The 20,343-nt window shown below is 44.4% G+C and overlaps 2 gene segments (V, D, J or C); both read right to left on the bottom strand.

Annotated features, from left to right (window-relative positions):
* The window catches only part of LOC114902046, a 106,464-nt gene extending 94,791 nt beyond the window's left edge, over positions 1-11,673 (bottom strand). Inside the window, 3 exon segments of the C gene segment in view lie at positions 2,251-2,552; positions 2,644-2,736; positions 11,651-11,673. Coding sequence covers positions 2,251-2,552; positions 2,644-2,686 — 345 coding nt within the window.
* A 3,540-nt stretch (positions 11,674-15,213) lies between these two features.
* On the bottom strand, positions 15,214-17,192 carry LOC114902050. The segment is given in 2 exon segments: positions 15,214-16,392; positions 16,485-17,192. Coding segments are annotated over 2 exon segments (546 nt in total).
* Between the last annotated feature and the right edge of the window lie 3,151 nt (positions 17,193-20,343).

Genomic DNA, 20,343 nt, shown 5'->3' with positions numbered 1-20,343 from the left:
GGCCAATACAAATCCCATTAAGAAAGGATGCTGGGACACCTAATCTAAAATAATATTCTCGGATGCAAGAGGCCCAGAGGGAATATAGCCAATTCCTGAGAGATTCTTAAAAACGGGACCAATTAGATCTTGCAAGCCCCCATACAAGACCCCTATCCTCCCAGTTAAAAAGCCCAACTCAGCAGAGTGTCACTTTGTTCAAGACTTCAGGGCTATTAATGAGATAGTCCAAGATCTGCACCTTGTGATCCCAAATTCGTATACTCTGCTCACAACTATTCTGGGAGAATATGGCTGGTTGTCAGTTTCACACTTGAAAGATGCTTTTCCTTTGCATCCCTACTGCAGAGAGTCACAGCAGCTATTCACCGTCGAATGGCAGGACCAGAAACATGGGTAACCCAACAATATTGCTGGACAGCCTTACCTCAGGGGCTTAAAAATTCTCCTGCTTTTTTTTGGAGGAGTGCTGGCTAAAGACCTCCAGAACGTAACACTAGATGAAGGGTCCTTGCCCAAATATGTGGATGAGTTGCTGATAGCGAACCCCACGTATGAAAAGTGTCTACAAACTATCATTAAACCTCTGAACTATTTGGCTGAATATGGATATAAAGTCTCTCCAGAAAAGGTCCAGGTATGTAAGCAGCGGGCCACGTGTCTGGGTTTTGCTTTATCCCAAGGACGATGAGATCTATCGCCTGGCAGAAAACAGGCAAGTACAGTCTTAGGAGTACCTAAGACTCACAGACAACCAAGGGGGAATGGCAAGATTCTGTCGGATTTGATCCCGAATTATGGACTCACAGTAAAGCCCCTCAAAAAGCTTTAAAAGAGTGCCAGGGCTTCCCTGGTGACGCAGTGGTTGAGAGTCCGCCTGCCGATGCAGGGGACGCGGGTTCGTGCCCCGGTCCGGGAAGATCCCACATGCCGCAGAGCAGCTGGGCCCGTGAGCCATGGCCGCTGAGCCTGCGCGTCCGGAGCCTGTGCTCCGCAACGGGAGAGGCCACAGCAGTGAGAGGCCCGCGTACCGCAAAAAAAAAAAACTTAATCACGCCTGTAAAGTCCATTTCTGCCATCTAAGGCAACATGCACAGGTTCCAGGGATGAAGACATGGGTATCTTTGGTGGTGGGGAGCTGGGGGTTATTATTCAGCCTACCACACAATACAAAATGTCTTGCTGATCAGTTTGGAAATTTTTGTGGGTATCATTTTCCTGTAATACTAATGAGTCAACTTTATATCCTTCGTGTATAAATCTTTAACTGGCATTCTCTTCACTGTTAAGCTTCAGTGTTTGTTAGCTCACAGAAACTAGCGATGGCAGAGTCAGTGTGACCCCAGCATATCTGGGGGCTGTGTGCAAAGGGGACAGAAGGGGAGCCTCAGAGAAGCATCAGGCCAGCCTTGGGGGTGGACTTCTGCACTGCAGGCTTCTGCTCAGCCTACCTTGCCCCGCCTGATGTTTAGGAAGCAGTGGAACGGAGGCCAAGGAGAAGCAGCTGCGTCTGGGTCTGTCTGAGCGCTCTGAGCTCCGGGAGCAAGTACAATTAACAGCAACATGACAAGCTGGCTTAGTAGGGACTCCGGAGACCCAACGCTGGAGAATTTATCTCTCATGAGCTGTAAAGATACTACGGTTCCTCTATACCCTTCACCCAACTTTCCTTAATGTTAACACCATGCATAACCATGATACTTTGCGCAAAACCAAGAATTTAACATTGCTACAACTCAGCTACAGACTAAACTCAGATTTCCCTGGTTTTTCTACTGTTCTGTTCCAGGATCTAATCCAGGATACCACATAGCATTTGTTATGTTTCCTTAGACTCCTCCAACCCTTGAGAGTTTCTCAGTCTGTTCTTGTTTTTAATGATTTTCACACTTTTGAAGATCACCGGTCAAGTATTTTGTAGAATGCTTTTCAAACTGGGTTTATCTGATGCTTACTCAATCTTAAATTGAAAGCTCAGTGGGTAACATTTACCCTTAGCCATGGACTGTCACCCTCTGTGAGAAATTTGTGAGAAATGCCAGGAACCAGGCCCCTACTGCCTTCCCACCGAACGTTTCCTAATGTGATGGCTTGTTACATTCGGTTCTTGCCTTCCCTAGGGACAGGAGAACACCAGACCCCCCGTGCTTCTAGGGGAGGAGCTTTTACTCAGGACTCAGGATGGCTGGGGGCTGGAGCCCGAAGCGGAAGCAGAGGTTTTCTGCATGGGGTGGGGTGACTCTGCAGCACTGTGTCTTTGCTGCTGGCACAGAGGTACGTGGCCGAGTCCCCGGGTTCTGTGGGCTGGATCTTCAGAGTGGAGAATGATGCGTTAGGCATCTTAGCTGAGAATCGGTCCTTGGGCATCCCTGACTCGTCTGTAGGAGCTTGGTTGACGAAGTAAATCAGAAACTCCAATCCCTGCACCAAGGTCTGTCTGTACCAATAAAGCGCAGTGTGGCCTGAAATCGGCTCACAACTCAGAGTTACTGCATGTCCCATTTCTGTCACCTCATGCCTGGGTGTCTGGATGACTCCCGCATCTGTGGGCTCTGTGAAAGAATTTGGAAACAGAATACGAAAAATATCGGAGTCACAATAGGGAAACCCTACATGAGGACATTGAATATTCCAAGGACTCACCTATTCGCAGGAGACAAAGGGCCACACAGCAGAGGGCTCTCATGCCCACAGCAGGATGAGAACAACGATGTGGAATTGTCCAGACCAGGGCCCCTGTGGAAATGAGCAGAGAAGTGCGTTTGGGACAGCTTATCCCCACAAATGTGTTTGTCAGTGACACCACTGAAGGAGCCACCCCTCGCCCCCTCCCCCTGGGCCGCAACTCAGAAGCTCCCTTCAGAGAAGAAGGCTGCATCTCCAGGAAAGGAATCAGGCGGGACTGAACTCAATTATAATTGATGTAAGATAGAGATTTACACCTCCAGAGGCTCCCTGCAGTTGTTTTGATATTATCAATTCATAATGCCTTCTCTATACAATCTCTCAGCTAGCGCCCGCCAACTATTTCCACTTGAACCTCAAACTCCAGGTTTAAATTGTCTCATTGCAAGCCAGCTTCTCTGTGAACCCTCCTATTCCTCTCACTGGTGGCTAGATGCTCCTGGTCATATCACACTCCAAATCATCCATCAGTTAGGAGGTGGGCTCTGGGCTCTCCAGGAAAAACGAGAATAGCAACTGCATTGTTAGGGCTTCAGGGACTGAACTGGTACCTGGAGAACTGATTCAATTTGAAAGTTCTCTTTTTTTTTTTGCAGTGAAAGACCTTTCTGGGTTCCTTTATCCTTGCGCGCTATTAAATTCACAGAGCCCCGTAGCATAGGATTTCCCTCATTTCTCTGTCCCCGCCGTGAAATAAGCAGGCGATTTTCACGTTCTCTTTGCAAATCAGATCCTCTAGAGTTGATTTAAACTGTATTCTTACTCCTAGAAAAGCTCGATGTTTTTAAATGAACACCGGGCCCTTTCCCTATGAAAGGGGTCTGCTGCCACAAACCCACTCCCTCTCGTGGTTGAGGTTATGCAAAGCTGAGGGAAGCTTTCTGTTTACTGGGTTGTTCGAGCAAGTTATTTGTTGACCAGGAAGAAGGACCAGTTCAAATCCATATTCTGTGATTAGCACAGAGACACACTGCTGACTCTTCTGAACCCGAGGAGCACATGCCAATTTTAAAGCGAAGATAGTTTACAAGCTGGATTTTGTTACCAGAGGTACCTGTTTCCCTTGTGGGCTCCGTCCCCTTGGTTTCTGTTGGACCCTGAATGTAAAACTGAGGCCGTTATCGTATTTTTATAAAAGGTCACTGTTTGTTCCTTCCCTGTTACCGGGTACCTATAGACATGGTAGACAGAATGATGGCTCCCCAAAGAGCTCAATGCCTGATCCCTGGAACTGTGGACGCGTCACACTGCGTATCAAGGGGGAAGGAATTCAGGTTCTAAATGGAATTAAGGTTGCTAATCAGCTGACCTTAACATAGGGAGACTGGACTGGACTTTCCAGGCGGGCCCAGTGTAATCGCAAGGGCCCTAAAATGTGGAAGAAGAACGAAGAGTTAGGGTTACGGCGATGCAGCATGAGAAAAGACTGGATCCATCATTGTTGGCTTTGAAGACGGAAGGGCCCACTAGTGGAGAAATCTTGGTGGCCTCCAGAAGCTGAAAAAAGCAAGAAAACAGATTCTCCACTCCAGCCTCCAGAGGAAGGCAGCCGGGCTGACACCTTGTTTTAACCCACTTAGACCCATTTTGGACTTCTGACCTTCAAGACTGTAAGATAATAAACTTGTATTGTTTTAAGCTACAAAATGTGTGGAAATTTGTTAGAGCAGCGATAGGAATCTAATAAATTACAGTATCCTTGGGGGTCATGAGTGAAAGAGGCCGTAGCGAGATACCAGATACAAGGGGGAGACCGAGGTTTAATCACACAGTAAGAACTTGAAATCAGGCCAAGGGAAGCCCAGGCAAAAGACTTCTTATCTCTGCCAGACCTCATCTGCTTCCAAGAGACACATCGGAGTCTGGCAAAACTCCATTGTGCATCTTCCTGCTGAGAGCAAAAGTTCTCGGGGAGAAATTCTGTTGTCCTGATCCACCCCAGCCCCTGCCTGACACGCGGATTTGCTGGCGGTATCACTGTGGTTGTCAGCTCCCTGGGGACAGCACTTGCTGTCCTCCTGACCCTACACTCTAGGTACAGCAGAGCCGGTGGGCTGGCCTGGGCTGGTTTGGTTCAGGCTCACTAGGCTACTCTGACCCTCAAACTGCTTCTCTGCTTTTCCCAACCCAGAACGTGCAAGCTTCACCACCCAGCTCCTTGTGCAGCCACGTCTTAAGCAAACTTGGAGGAATGCCCACTGCAAGCATACCTACCATTCAAAGCCGGCTCAGAGCAAAACCCACCTACACAGCAGAGGAAGAAGGGTTGGTCTCTATTTCCTTCATTCTCAGCCATTATTCAAGACACCTGCAACTCCCTAACTCTAAACCCAACCCTACGGTTTCCCTTAATGCCATCCTTCCAGGCCACATAGACGCTAGATGACAATGAAGCCACAGTGTCTCCTAGTGGCCGGTGGGCAGAAGCAACACAAATATGCTGTCTGCCCAGCACATGAGGGGGGTTGTGTGTTGTTCCTTTGAGTACAGGGGGTGTGGGTATTAGGATTTGTTGGTGTTAGAGGGTCAGTAAATAATATTGACTTATTATGGCCTAAGACGGAACACCTGCGAGTTAGACGTCAGAGTCAGGCAGAGATAATAACATCAGTTTTGATATTGGTAAATAACAGGGCTCAGATGTGAAACCAAATGGGCTGTGGCTAATACTATGCTGAATCAGAATTTAACTCACTTTCTCTCCCCTCCAAACTGCAGGCCGACCCTCTATGCATAAGAAAGTTCTCCGCTATTCTTGGTGCATGTTGAGAAAACACCAAAGAATCTATCTCTTTGCTCGGTAGCCAGGAACAAGGCAAGAAGATGAGAGACTAAAGAAGATAAAGAGATTAAATAAGATAATCTATTTCCCTTCCCATAGAGAAGATTCAGCAAGGAATAGGAAGATGAGAACAGGAGGATTACTTTACGGAAGTCCCCGAAAATGGGAAATGTCAAATAAAGTGTTGTCCTAGGAAACTGGGTTTAAGGAGAGGAGAAAAATAGACACGTGTCAGTTATTCTTCCCAATTCCAGCAACTGCTCCTTGAGTATACTCGCAGAAAAACGGCACAGATGTGTCCTGACAGCATAGCAATGAAACAGATTCCAAGTCCATTCTGTACTCTGTGATCAAGTCTACAGAGTCACTCCCTGTTTCATTTCCCATCCTGCCACATGGTCCAATGGAACATCAGAGGTTATGCAATGAAAGTAAAAAAAAAAAAAGAAAAATTTAAAACTCCAATAATAAAAATGACAAAAACAAATAGATGTCTCAATTTGATTATAAATACCCTTTAAGTTTTTAAAAGAAATACTTTGGTTGAAATTAAAGTTCAAGTGTAACATCTCTATGTCATTTAAGTTAAATATCAAAGAAATCTCAGACTAAGAATCTAACATTAATTGGTTTTTATTTAAAATTCCAAATAAAATTCTTTTGACTTTAATCCCAGTAATTATAAATGAGAGCACTCAAGGTAACCCTTCTTTGCTGTCTAAATAGTTGGGTAAAAAAAAAATCAACATCAAAAACTTCAATTGGGCTTCCCTGGTGGCACAGTGGTTGAGAGTCTGCCTGCCAATGCAGGGGACATGGGTTCGAGCCCTGGTCTGGGAAGATCCCACATGCCGCGGAGCAACTGGGCCCGTGAGCCACAACTACTGAGCCTGCGCGTCTGGAGCCTGTGCTCCACAACAAGAGAGGCCGCGATAGTGAGAGGCCCACGCACCGCGATGAAGAGTGGCCCCCGCTTGCCACAACTAGAGAAAGCCCTCGCACAGAAACGAAGACCCAACACAGCCAAAAAAATAAATAAATAAACAAATGTGGGGGTTAAAAAAATAAAAGAAAAGAATTAAAAAAAAAAACTTCAATTAATTAAAGTCTAAAATATAGTGAGAGATTCTTGGCTGGAATCTTGGAGAGGTGAGTATCTAAGGAGGGGAGCATAGCAGTCCTTTTGCCCTTAAGGACAATTGCCTTCCCTGACTCAGTGCTCGTGAAACTGACTTACAGTCCAGGGGGACAACAGTAAAAGACCAGAATGTACCAAACGTGGGACATTGAGAAACTCAATGTTCTCTCTTGGTGATCCAGGACACCTCAAGCCTTGAATTCCAAATCAGGTAGCCCTGGACTGTTTATACCCCACACACTTGGCAGAAGCAAAACTTTCTCTGGTCGATGATCTGTCCATCCAAGATGAAAATTATTCCTACAAATCTAGTGCCTGGCACAAAGTCAAAGATAACCAGATTCATGAGGAGAAATACAAACACCATAAAAATACAAACATCATGACTGAGAAGCAGCAGAGAAAGAAAATCGACAAAAATAGTCCCACAAAGATCTCAGATGTGAAAATTACCAGACACACCCTAAGACAACTGTCTCCTGTGTTTAAAGAGATAAGATGTAATCTTGGAAACTGTTATTAGAGAATTAGTGACATAGGAGATTGGAAAAAGAACCAAATAAAAATGCTGTGAGGAGATGGTCATCAATGACTGAGGTTTTATCAGACAAGTCAGCTGGATCAGGATATGGACAGAGCAGTCGAGGAGATATGCATTGAGTGAATGGACGTATATTATTACTTGCAGTCTTGGTTGGGTAAAGAGAGAAGTGAAACCAGCAGAGATTGAGGGCTAGTGACCATGCCTTTAGGAGAATCTCAGTAAGCTGCTTTCCAAAGAGTTCCAACCAATGCTTCAGAAAGATTTCTAGAATTATCTTAGAGAATCCAGGCAGAAGTTAGAGTAGAGGATACATTCTCAGAGGGAGCAATTGGATCGGGGGTGATTGATTGTTTTAGAAGTTCTTACTAAGGAATATTTTAATGCACTAAGGAACTATTTTAATGTACTAAGGCAAACAGCTGAAATACCCTCAACATGCAGTGTTGAGCTGTGTTGGTTACAGTAACAAACTCCAGAGTAAGAATTTGTTTTGAGCTAAGATTTGAGACTGGTTGCCAGGGTACCCATTTGTGTATATTTCTTTGAAGTTGGAAAAGGGCTGAATAAAATAGCTAAAATGATCATCCCACCACCAACGTCATTATTATCAACACATTTCCATAAAAACGGGAAAAAAGTGTTTTCCAACCACATACTCTGTGTTGAGACTTTGATCCCTAAAAGTTCCTGGGTAAAAGCAGAGAGAGAAGGATATCAACTTGAATCATTCAGATGGTGAAAAAAACCTCAGCGAGCCTGCTGTTTGCTACACTCATAGAATCGCCATCTGTATTATTCAAGTTTATTGGACATGTTTTGTGACTGCATATTTTTATAGGAGAAAAACCATCACTAGCCCCTGAGGGCTGAGTCTGTGACAAACACTTTCAGTTTGGGATTCTTGAGTTTTCACCACAGAACGCTTCTAATCCCTGAGTCATAATTATTTTCAAACAACAATTTCAGCTCTCGTGTTTTAAGAAATAATGTGTGTCCTCCATTTATATGCATCACAGCTTATCTCTGCAAACCCACTTCTTCCCCTTGCATAATGAGGAGTAAGGGGAGGGCTGTCTGGAGCTGCCGTGAGCAACACAGAAAGGAAGAATCATGAAGTTTGTGCACAGGAAGGAAGGGTCTGTGCAAGGCTGTGGCTAAGCTGCTGGCACAGAAATACACAGCCGAGTCCCCCAGCTCTGCAGGCTGGATCTTGAGAGTGGAGTCTGCTCCTTGGGGCCTCTCTGCAGAAAATCGATTCTGAGGCAACTACAAAACATTTATTTCAGCCTCTTCCTCAAAGAGAATCAGTAGCTCCAGACCCCTTGTAAAGGATACTGTGGCCTGAAGTAGGATCGCATCACAAAGCCATGGCCTGTCTTTTCTCTGTGATCTTGTGTCTGGGGGACTGGGCGACTCCACCTTCTGTGAGTTCTGTATCAGGAAAAGACAGAATTTGAAAATGGAAAGAGGAGATGATTGAAATAATCACTGGAAAGAGAAAACACAGAGAGAGCTTGGTGTTCTCAGGACTTACAATTGTACTTTATGTAACAATTATGCCCCCAGGAGACAGAGGGTTTCGCTCAGCAGAGGAGCCCGGAGCCCATGGCAGGGTCAGGGCAGCAGTGGGAGGTTGACCAGCTCAGGGTCCTTGTAAGCATGAGCAGAGGAGGAGGGGCGTCCTTGTCCCCACTGGCAATTCCCATGGTGACATCACTGTCTCGCAAATGCCCATAGTCTTAGAAACCAACTGTTATTAACTAAAACATATCTAGAAGTTTGTTGAACATGTTCATAGACTGTATGTGAATTCATCCAACTGTCCCCACGCATGGCTCCAGGGCTGAGCGATTGGATCTCCCATCACCACCTTCTAACTCTCTGCTGGATGTTTCTACTTGGATGTGTCAAAGGTGACTCATGTTTGAAATATCAGTTAATAACCTTTTTGTGTTATCTGTAATTATCCTTTTCTTTGGAGGTGTCTCTTTTACCAGGTTCTCTATTTTCCCAATCAGATGAGCTTAGACAAGGTAAAGCCAGGGTAATTGCCACCGCTTTATCCTAGAAGCACAGTGAACTAATTGACACAATTGAAGGTAGAGAGATAAAATGATGCCCTGAGTGTAGATGTGAGTTGGAAGCTTTTATTCTGTCTGAAGGTCAAAGACTAGTTTCCTCTCTGCTTTCACTCATCTCCATGAAGCATTCAGAGAACTCTCTTATCCCTGAAAATACCAGGATGGATACAGTAACAGTAAATACAAAATTGAATCTTCTGGAATCTTAAAAAACATAGCATAACATACACTTGAATTGCACTGGTTAGTATCCGACTTTTTTTTTAACAGGGCAACATTTGTTCTGAAACATTTCTTTTCATTGTCTGAGTGGTGAGGTAGAAAGGGTTAGAGGACTGGAGAAGGCCCCAAGAGTTGGTGTGAAACAAGAAAACAAGGAAATGTGTGTCAGAGAGGTGGAAACAGGAGAGTCGTGTTCTCAGAGATAATCTTCTGAGCACCCACAACCTAGGGCTTACATGCCAACGCTATCAAGTTAAGACCCACAGATGTAGAACTATCAGAGCCATCCATTTCCCTCGTAAATTCTCTATTATTGAGATAGAAAAGCTGCTGGTCTGAGTCCAACTTATGTTGGTACCAGTTAATCATCCCATGATGGGAAGTTTCTTCACATTGAGGTGTCACTACTTGTCCCATTCTTGTGCCCAGGGATTAAAAGTTCTGAGTGATGGCAGCGTTCAGGGTGGCAGGACACAGGGCTGATCAGGCTACATACAAAATGCTTGCAATTGAGGCTTGCCCATTCCAGGGAAGAAATCCCTGCTGTCTTCCCAGGCCTCACCTGCAGCACTGAACAAATCCAAAACAAAATCCAGGCAGGGATGGGGCATCTTACTGCTCAAGGGAGGAAAGGCAGGAGTTCTGGGAGATCTGATACTTATTAAGGATATTTGCAGTGTCTTAGCCAGCAATTTGAGACTAGCCTAGACAAGGTCTTGAATTATCTACTCTCCTCCCCTGCATTTCCCTTACATCATCCTTACATCATTCCTTTACATCATTCCCTTACAGCATCTAGGACACACAACACTCCCCTGCATTTCCCTTACATCATCCTTACATCATTCCTTTACATCATTCCCTTACAGCATCTAGGACACACAACTAGTAGGGGTTAAGTTTGGGGTACAGGTGTATATCTAGAGTTTCTCTAATGGTCTCCCAAGGCAGATGTTTTCCATCTCATGGGTCCCTGAGAATTCAGCCGGCTCCTGGCTCTTCTCTGTCTACACCCCCAGCAGGGTCAGAAGATTCTCCACTCGGTGATTTGCTCCGTTTTTACAGTTCAGGTTCACTGCTAAGCAAAACCCACCTGCATCCATAAAGGAAGAAGAGTCTCCATTTAATTCCTCACATTCCACTGGCCACTCACATCTGCAAACCAGAGGCTGGATGCAAGGATGAAGTTGCATTTTTCTTGCCTCAACTTCTAAGGCAGAACTAAGCCCTGTTTCAAAAACATCTACAGATTTAATGTGATCCCTATCAAATTACCATGACATTTTTCATAGAACTAGAACAAATAATCCTAAAATTCATATGGAAACATAAAAGACCCAGAATTGCCAAAGCAATCCTGAGAAAAAAGAACAAAGCAGGAGGCATAACCCTCCCAGACTTCAGAAAATACCACAAAGCTATAGTAACAAAAACAGCATGGTATTGGCACAAAAATAGATAAATGGATCAGAATAGAGAGACCAGAAATAAACACGCACACCTACAGTCAGTTAGTCTTCGACAAAGGAGGCAAGAATATCCAACGGAGAAAAGACAGTCTCTTCAGCAAGCGGTGTTGGGAAACCTGGACAGCCACATGTAAACCAATGAAGTTAGAACATACCCTCACTCCATACACAAAAATAAACTCAAGGGCTTCCCTGGTGGCGCAGTGGTTAAGAATCCGCCTGCCAATGCAGGGAACACGGGTTTGAGCCCTGGTCCAGGAAGATCCCACATGCTGCGGAGCAACTAAGCCCGTGCACCACAACTACTGAGCCTGCGCTCTAGAGCCCACGAGCCACAACTACTGAAGCCCGCATGCCTAGAGCCCGTGCTCTGCAACAAGAGAAGCCACCGCAATGAGAAGCCTGTGTACCTCAACAAAGAGTAGCCCCTGCTCGCTGCAACTAGGGAAAGCCCGTGCGCAGCAACAAAGACCCAACACAGCCAAAAATAAATAAATTAAAAAAAAAAATTCAACCCCCCCAAAATAAATAAATAAACCAAAATGGCTTAAAGACTTAAATGTAGGACATGACACCATAAAACTCCTAAAAGAGAACATAGGCAAAACATTCTCTGACATAAATTGTACCAAAGTTTTCTTACGTCAGTCTCCCAAGGCAATAGAAATAAAAGCAAAAATAAACAAATGGGACCTAATCAAACTTATAAGCTTTTGGCATTTTTCTCACCTCCTGAGATGGCCCACACTCTGTCTGTGGAGTGTGTTTCTCTCTAAATAAATCCACTTCTTACCTAGAAACAAACAAACAAACAAAAAACCAACTTATAGGCTTTTGCACAGCAAAGGAAACCAAAAACAAAATGAAAAGACAACCTACGGACTGGGAGAAAATATTTGCAAATGATGCGATTGACAAGCGCTTAATTTCCAAAATATACAAACAGCTCATACAACTCAATAACAAAAAACCAAACAACCCGATCAAAACATGGGCAGAAGTCCTAAATAGCCATTTCTCCAAAGAAGACATAGAGATGGCCAATAGGCATATGAAAAGATGCTCAACATCACTAATTATTACAGAAATGTAAAACAAAACTAAAATGAGGTACTACCTCACACTGGTCAGAACGGCCATCATTAAAAAGTCTACAAATAACAAATGCTGAAGAGAGTGTGGAGAAAAGAGAACCCTCCTACACTGTTGGTGAGAATGTAAATTGGTGCAGCCATTATGGAAAACAGTATGGAGGTTCCTCAATAAACTAAAAATAGAGTTGCCGTATGATCCAGCAATCCCACTTCTGGGCATATACCCAGACAAAACTATAATTCAAAAATATACATGGGCCCCTATGTTCATAGCAGCACTATTTACAATAGCCAAGACATGGAAGTAACCTAAATGTCCATTGACAGATGAATGGATAAAGACGATGTTGTACATATACACAATGGAATACTACTCAGCCATTAAAAAAGAATGAAATAATGCCATTTGCAGCAACACGGATGGACCTAGAGATTATCATACTAAGTGAATAAGTCAGAAAGAGAAAGACAAATACCATATGATATCAATTAGATGTGGAGTCTAAAATATGACACAAATGAATGTATTGACAAAACAGAAACAGACTCACAGACATAGAAAACAGACTTGTGGTTGCCAAGGGGGAGGGTGGGTAGAGGAGGGATAGATTGGGAGTCTGGGATTAGCAGACTCAAACTATTTTATATAGAAAGGATAAACAACATGGTCCTACTGTATAGCACAGGAAACTATATTCAGTATCTTGTAATAAACCATAATGGAAAACAAAATGAAAAAGAACATACATATATAACTGAATCACTTTGCTGTACGCCAGAAACTAATACAACATTGTAAATCAACTATGCTTCAATAAATAAATACATAAATAATTTAATTAATTAGTTAATTAATTAAATACAAAAACCCCCAATCTGCTTCTCCATCCAAAACCAATGCCTCCCGATGGCCAGTGGTTCGGGGTCACTGGCCTGAGGCCCTTCATCCAGTGGCCCAGGGAGCCTGGTGCGACTTCACTATTTGCATTAGAACTGGGGCTGACACCAGGCAGTGTCTGTGAAGGTAAATCCTCCCAGCTCCTCTGCACCTCCTGTTCCCTCCTCACGACGCTAATACATACTGTTCAACTACAACTTGGGATAAATATTACTTTTCCTCCATTTACATTCAGTCAACTTCCCAAAGTTTGTGAGTTTTTGACTGTCCTTTAGAACACTCAGCCTCTCTTGACACAGAGAAAATGGTCCTGTGCAGCTGTTATATAAAGACAGTGAAAGGAACCTAAGTAATTTGAGTATTTTGGTAATTTATCCTGAAGTGTTGTTGTCGGAGTATATCCCACAAAATGTTCTCTGATATAGCTGTAATTTTCTTTTATTTATTTTATTTTTGACTGTGTTGGGTCTTCGTTGCTGCGCACAGGCTTTTCTCTGGTTGCGGCGAGCCGGGGCTACTCTTCGTTGCAGTGCGCGGGCTTCTCATTGCGGTGGCTTCTCTTGTTGTGGAGCACGGGCTCCAGGCATGCGGGCTTCAGAAGTTAATGCACACGGGCTCAGTAGTTATGGCTCGCGGGCTCTAGAGTGCAGGCTCAGTAGTGGTAGCGCACGGGCTTAGTTGTTCCGTGGCATGTGGGATCTTCCCAGACCAGGGCTCGAACCTGTGTCCCCTGCATTGCCAGGCAGATTCTAACCACTTTGCCACCAGGGAAGCCCTGTAATTTTTCTTTTGTAGTGTAAGAGGATTTCCAGTAATCGGTACCTTTACTCAAATTTCAGACTGTCACTCTTGAAAATTTTCCAGTCTGGTAAGTTTGAGGTCGTAACTTACTGTTTCAGTTTGCAAGGGTTTGATTCTAAGTAAGGTTGAGAATGTATTCACATGTTTAGTGAGAATTCATGTTACCTAGAATTACCTAGATTAAGTACTGCCATTTTTACTGGGTCATCTTTTCCTTATTAAGTAATAAGAATTATTTATTCATTTTCGATACTAACTCTAATAGACAAGGTCGGCTATGCTACAGAGAATAAAACAAACCCTAAAACCCCAGTGGTTTAGCTCTAAAACATTCTATTCCCCATGACCATGAAGTCCAGTGTGGCATGAACAGCTTCGTTCTGTGGTTGTCCACCAAATTATGATCCAGGGAGCCAGGCTGCTTCTACAGTTTAATTAGCCAGACAATAAAGGGCACCTTCCAAGTTCCTCCAAGCATGGCAAAAGAGACTTGAGGCGTGCCCATGCAGAGAGAAGCTAACGCAGCAGGTCTGAAACTGCTGTGTCTAGAAAGCCTGCTTACAAGTCTGGCCTTTGGCTGGCATCTGGGAACTTGGCTGGTGAACAGCTATCTATATTGATAGAAAGTTTTTTTGAGAAGAGTGTTTCACTGTGCCTGGACCATTGGTGTGAACAACATAGTTTATGCTGAACCCTGGATTTCCTTCTGGGAGACTAGATCTTCCATTCGTGGTAGGCAGTGGATGCCTATGGGATCAGCTCCCAGTAAAACCTTGGGCACTGAGTACTCAGTGGGCTCCCTTGGCAGAAATATCATACCCATGTTGCTGCATTTTTCTTGCTGGGGGAAGTGTGAGCTCTGTGTGAGCCCTCCCAGGAGGAAGAGAGCATAACGAAGCCTGTGTATGGATGGATTCTTCTAGACTCCATGTCTTTTTCCCATATGATCTGCCACTGAATATCTCCCGTGAGTCTTTTAGCAAATCTCCAAGTGGGAGGATACTTGGAGGCCTCATCACAGTGCCACGGAATGTTATAAAGGACACGGCTTGAAACTGGCTTGCATAATTTTCACGCACATCCCATTGTTCAGAACCTAGTCTTAGGTTCCCAACCCTCCAACTATAGTGATGTTGGAATCACATCAGAGCCACAGGAATTTGGTCTCTGTCACACTGATTCTTTATCATCTGTCTGCAAGTCTTCATGTCTTTTCTCAGTCTGTGGCTTACCTTTTCATTTTTTACAGTGTGTTCTGACGTACAAGAGTTTAATTGAATGCAACTCACATTATGAATATTTTCTTTGTAGTTTGTGTTCTTTTGTGTCTCCATTAAAAAAAAAAACAACAAACCCTTCCTCAGATGAATGCCCCAGAATATTTTTTCTTAATTTCTCCTAGTAAAATTTAATTTTACTCTTCACAATTAAGATTAAGTATACCTGAAATAGATTTTCATGTAAAGAATGAAGTAGAGAGTTAGAAAGAAGAGGGAGGGTTATATGTTTAGTGCGAGAGAAACAGCCTACAGAAAAGATCTTAGGGTGGCAAAGCACATGGCACAGAAGAGGAAAAAACTAAATGTGGATGCATGTGGCTGGAACAGGGAAAGTCAGGGGAAACTTGTGCAAGACGATGGTGAGGGACAGACAGAAGCAAACATTATAGGACCTTGTAGGGCTATTGCCCAGTAGAAGAAAGGCAGCCAGGAGCAGAGACCATATGAGTGAACATTTCTTTTTTTCTTTAATATTTATTTATTTATTTCTGGCTGCGTCGTGTCTTGGTTGCGGCATATGGGATCTTTCGTTGTGGCACATGGGCTCTCTAGCTGTGGCGCCCAGGCTTAGCTGCTCTGCGGCATGCGGGATCTTAGTTCCCCGACCAGAGATTGAACCCGTGTCCCTTGCATTAGAAGGCAGATTCTTAACCTCTGGGCCACCAGGGAAGTCCCCGTGAGTGAAGGTTTCTGACTTGTAAGGTGAAGGATAGTAGAGGGTGGGGTAGGCAGTAGATGAAGACGTCACAAAGCTCACAGGGGAGAGAAGGATGTGGGCCTTTGAGATTATCAAGGGGATCTTCATGTATCTCAAGTAAAGATGCACTTTCCTTTCTTCAAGCAGAGGGGACCTCAGAAGAGAGAACCAGCTAGCTGTAGTGTTGAGTTGACCCGCAGTCAGGCTAAGATGGGCATGGGGCAGACTTCAGCACTGAGAGTCACACTGCCCACTGCTGTCCAGCCCCCATGCTGGCAAGAACTCTGTGCCTTTGATGGAGACAGGGGCTTCTGAGGGTTTGGGCCAGACCTCACGTGTGCAGGCAACCCTCAGTCTTTCTAACCACGCTTTATGTGCAGAGAGGAAGCAGCTGTGCAGTACTGTGGAGTCACTGCTGGCACAGAAGTACACAGATGTCCGGGAGGGGATAACAGACTCCAGGGTCAGGGGGAAATCCTCTGTATTTGATCTCGAGACGTTGTACCCATCAGGGATTTCTCCTTTCTCAATGTTGCCAACACCATAGGAGTAATGGATCAGCCTCAGCCCATGTCCCAGGTCTTGTCGGTACCAGTACATATAGTCATGTTTATCAGTCTGGTGACATTGCAGAGTCACTGTCTCTCCTGTCACTGTGATTTTGTGTCTTGGTTTCTGGGTGATCCCGGCCTCCACAGGTCCTGTGATAGACAGAGCTGATGTTGTCATCCCAAGAGGAAGGCTAGTATTGAGGTCTTGAGAATCCCAGGGACGGGAGCCCACCTGTACTCACCTGCCCACAGGAGATAAAAAGCCATGCCGAAGAAGAGCCTGGTGACCATTTCCAGTCCTGGACAGAAGCTCATATCATCCAGTTTTGTTTTGGGGAAATAGAACTTGGGCTCTTGGGAAATCCTTGGCCGTCCAGTGGTTAGGACTCAGCACTTTCACTGCCGTGGTGTGCCTGGGTTCTATCCCTGGTCTGGGAACTAAGCTCCCACAAGCCTCGAGGCCCAGCCAAAACAACAACTTGGGCTGTCAGTAACTCAGTGATGTCACTATCCTTGACACACGCTTGAGCTGCAGAGCTCAGCTGCCACAGCCCTTCCCACAGGAAGAAGTCAATAATATATATAAAGTTGAACAGCTCAGAACAGGAAGAATTAGTAAGTCTGCTTTAAAAAGAAATCTTATGTCTCTACGCTTTTCCCCTGCCTTTTAGTAAGGAAATTTTTTCTTCTCTGCATAATAAAATTCCTTATTTGGACGCTGTTAAGATTTTTCATATTTCTGTAGACTAAGAAATATTCTCATGGCAATCCCAGTACTTTTGTGACCTCTCTGCTCAAAATGTTTCCAGTTTTTTTCCCTTTGCCTAAACTCTGGATAATTGACTATCAGCCAACAGTGATCTTTTCATTTAAAAAGAACTACCTGATGTCCAGAATGTTTTCAGTCTCAAGGTCAAAGTCATTGGAATTTGAAGAATTGTTTACATTGGGAGCTCCACTATCTGTGCTCAGGTCTCTATATCCTTGGGGGTAAGAGTCCTCCCTCTGCCACAGGAGGCCATGGGAGGACTAGGCCACTTACCCCCGTGACCGTGCTTTCTGTGAAAAAGAAAGGAGGCGCATTAGCAATGTGGATGAGAGACCCATCCAGACGTACACATGCGTGATGCCTCCAGGGCCACAGGGAAATGTTCTGTCTCCGTTTGAAAGGTCTCATACGCTCCAAATGAGAGAATATTGATTGAATCATATTTTATTACATTGAATCATAAATTGCTGTAGTGCAAGACTTACAGCTAGACGATATCACGGCATACTGTCATTTCAAACATAGGTCATGTGAGTGTGTGTGGCTCCCTTATTTCTGTGATTATATATCTCCACGTTATCTGGATGGGTAATTCCTATAATCACACAGTAATGAGAAAGGATATGGAATCCAAAATCAGAGACAAGAAGGAGGCTGATGTAGCACTGCATGGAAATGCTTGTGACTGGGGTCTGGCAAACTTGGGGAAGGGCTTTCCCATCTATGCCCAGGACCCACATTGTCCCAGGGACCAAGAGCCTGACAGCAAAGCAGCCTACTGACCACTGCTGTGTGTGTGCAAAAAAAAGGGAGTTTTTCAGCTAGGACTCACATTCTTTGGGGTAGGGTACACGGAGTCCTAGAAAGCTGAGGGCTGTTCTCATGATAAGGTATGATCTACCTATAATATTAATATTCTCAACAATACGCTAATTTTTTTTAGGGAATAAGTATTTACCAGGAATATTTCCTTTTTATTTTTAAATTAATTAATTATCAAGTCACAAATTTGGTGTTGCTGAAAACATACACCTCATCTAGAAGCTTTGTCTGTTTTTTGGTTTTTAGTTTTTTTTGTTTTGTTTTTGCACTGGTGTTTCTAGGCACCTGGAACAGTATAGAACAGTACCTACACACGGTAAGTAGTGAAGAATAGACTGGCCATAAAGTCAGTGAAGAATAAAATAACTTCAGGCCCTCTCAATTGCACAGAAACTTTCCAAGACTTAAAAATTTTTTTTTCTATTCTCTTTTTCAAAGAGCACCCTAACATTTGATAAGGTTTAGGCTGCACCAAAACCTGGATCTACTCCGCATTCAATAAGTGTTTGTTGAATGACTGAAGAAAAAAAATGATTATCTGAGTCCAGGCCGACTCTACTTTCGTAAAACATAACTCTAGTCTATTCAGTTGCAAATATCAATAGGTTCAGAGCTTTAAGGGAGCAGAGATCATGTAAGTCTGTTGGGAATTCAAAATAAACCAAAGTGAATTGAGAAAGATTCATTCATATATGTTATATAAGACTTTTTGAATGACTGAATGGCAGTATGAAGAAAAGAAAAATGGTGGCCTCTTCCAAAGAGAAGGGTCTTCTTATTTATTTATTTATTTTTGGCTGCATTGGGTCTTCGTTGCTGTGCGCGGGCTTTCTCTAGTTGCGGTGAGCGGGGGCTACTCTTCGTTGTGGTACATGGCTTCTCATTGCAGTGGCTTCACTTGTTGCAGAGCACGGGCCCTAGGCGCGTGGGCTTCAGTAGTTGTGGCGCACGGGCGTAGTTGTTCCGCGGCATGTGGGATCTTCCCAGACCAGGGCTCAAACCCGTGTCCCCTGCATTGGCAGGCGGATTCTTAACCACTGCGCCACCAGGGAAGCCCGAGAAGGGTCTTCTGATGTGACATCATTCCATCACTGTCAGAGACCAGGGAGAATGAAGCAGGGAAGGAGAAAACCAGGATAAGGCACCATAGTGAAGTTGTGCTGGGGCAACAGGAGATGGATTCCATTGGGACCTTCTGAGAAGCCCAGGAAATGCCTCTCTGAACTATTCCTGAATGCTGACTCCAGAGCTTTCGTTCCCTGGCTCCTGTCTCACAAGGAGCTTTAGCACCCCTTCAGCTCTGGCTGCCCTGTATACGGGCCAACGGGGCTCCTGTGACATCAGAGAAGACCCTGGGGCAGAAAGCAGAGGGACCCCCAGCATGCATGTGATGGGGAGCTGTCAGCATGGGGCAAATGGACGTAGGCTTGCACATAACCCTTAACCGCAGCCAAGGATGAAATCAGAGGTGGGCTGTGGATGTGATGGAAAGCCCTAGAGGCTCCTTGATGGCCACTCTTCAAGTGAAAGTGTCCCTTCTTCTAGCAGATCTTTCTTGTGACCACTAATGGCTCGGAAGCCAGAATTTTCTGGAAGCACCACACCTTCTTGCATATCAGACTTAATATCAAACAGGAAGGGCTGTCCTGGGTCCCATTTTCATTTTCCCTTAAGAAGCAACTCTTTGTAGTTAGTTTCACATAATAAATTATCAGACGACTATATTTGCATTTCAGATGATTTTGCGTCTGGAGCACAGGTGACTCAGGCAAAAGTAATCAATTCTGATCCCAGAATTGCACACAGCCAGTGATTGTGCTACACCAGAGTTGTGTCAGAGAATTAACAGGGAACTAAGATTTCTTAAGCCTGTAATTTGTATTATGCAATTTGTTTCATTTTCTTGCATAAAACCTCTGCAAAACAGGTGTCATTGGTCTCAGTTTACAAACGGGAAAACTCAGCCAAATCTTTTCCAAGTCACCAGCTCAAGGCAGGTCAGAATAGTCCAAGGCAAAACAGACCAAGGTCTCTGAAGTCCAAACTCTTTTCTCTTTAGCCTCCCAGGTGAAGATGTTGTGATGATAACTTGTGTCAGAGTCAGTGTTTCTGAAAGGGACTGTTGGGTCAATGTTCCGATTCTGAAGATGTCTACCTCTACCAAAACGCAGAGGGGGATCTAAAGCGTGGTTGGGTTTGAGTCTCAGCTCTGATATTTGTTAGCTGTGCCTGCTTCAGCAAGTTATCTAAACTCTCCAGCAATCAGTTTTTTCCCCTTTAACGTGGTGCTCTATCTCATGTGGTTCTTAAGAAAACGAATCGAAATAACATGCTTAAGAAGCTGGATGCCTAGCACAGGAAGGGGTCTGATACTAGCAACAGTCAAAGCTTTGGGGTCCAGGGCTGTCCCACCCGAGCTCAGGACTCATCTGCCCCAGTGGCCACACAGCCAAGAAGCCGAGTGCCCCAGGCGACTCAGGCAGAACGAAACTGGTCTTCTCCCTACTCAG

This window comes from Monodon monoceros, unplaced genomic scaffold (genome assembly GCF_005190385.1).
Source record: "Monodon monoceros isolate NGI ecotype Baffin Bay Population unplaced genomic scaffold, NGI_Narwhal_1 Super_Scaffold_2, whole genome shotgun sequence".
Lineage (NCBI taxonomy): Eukaryota > Metazoa > Chordata > Mammalia > Artiodactyla > Monodontidae > Monodon > Monodon monoceros.
The sequence above is the reverse complement of the archived record's forward strand: the minus strand, read 5'-3'. Positions and strand labels throughout refer to the sequence as shown.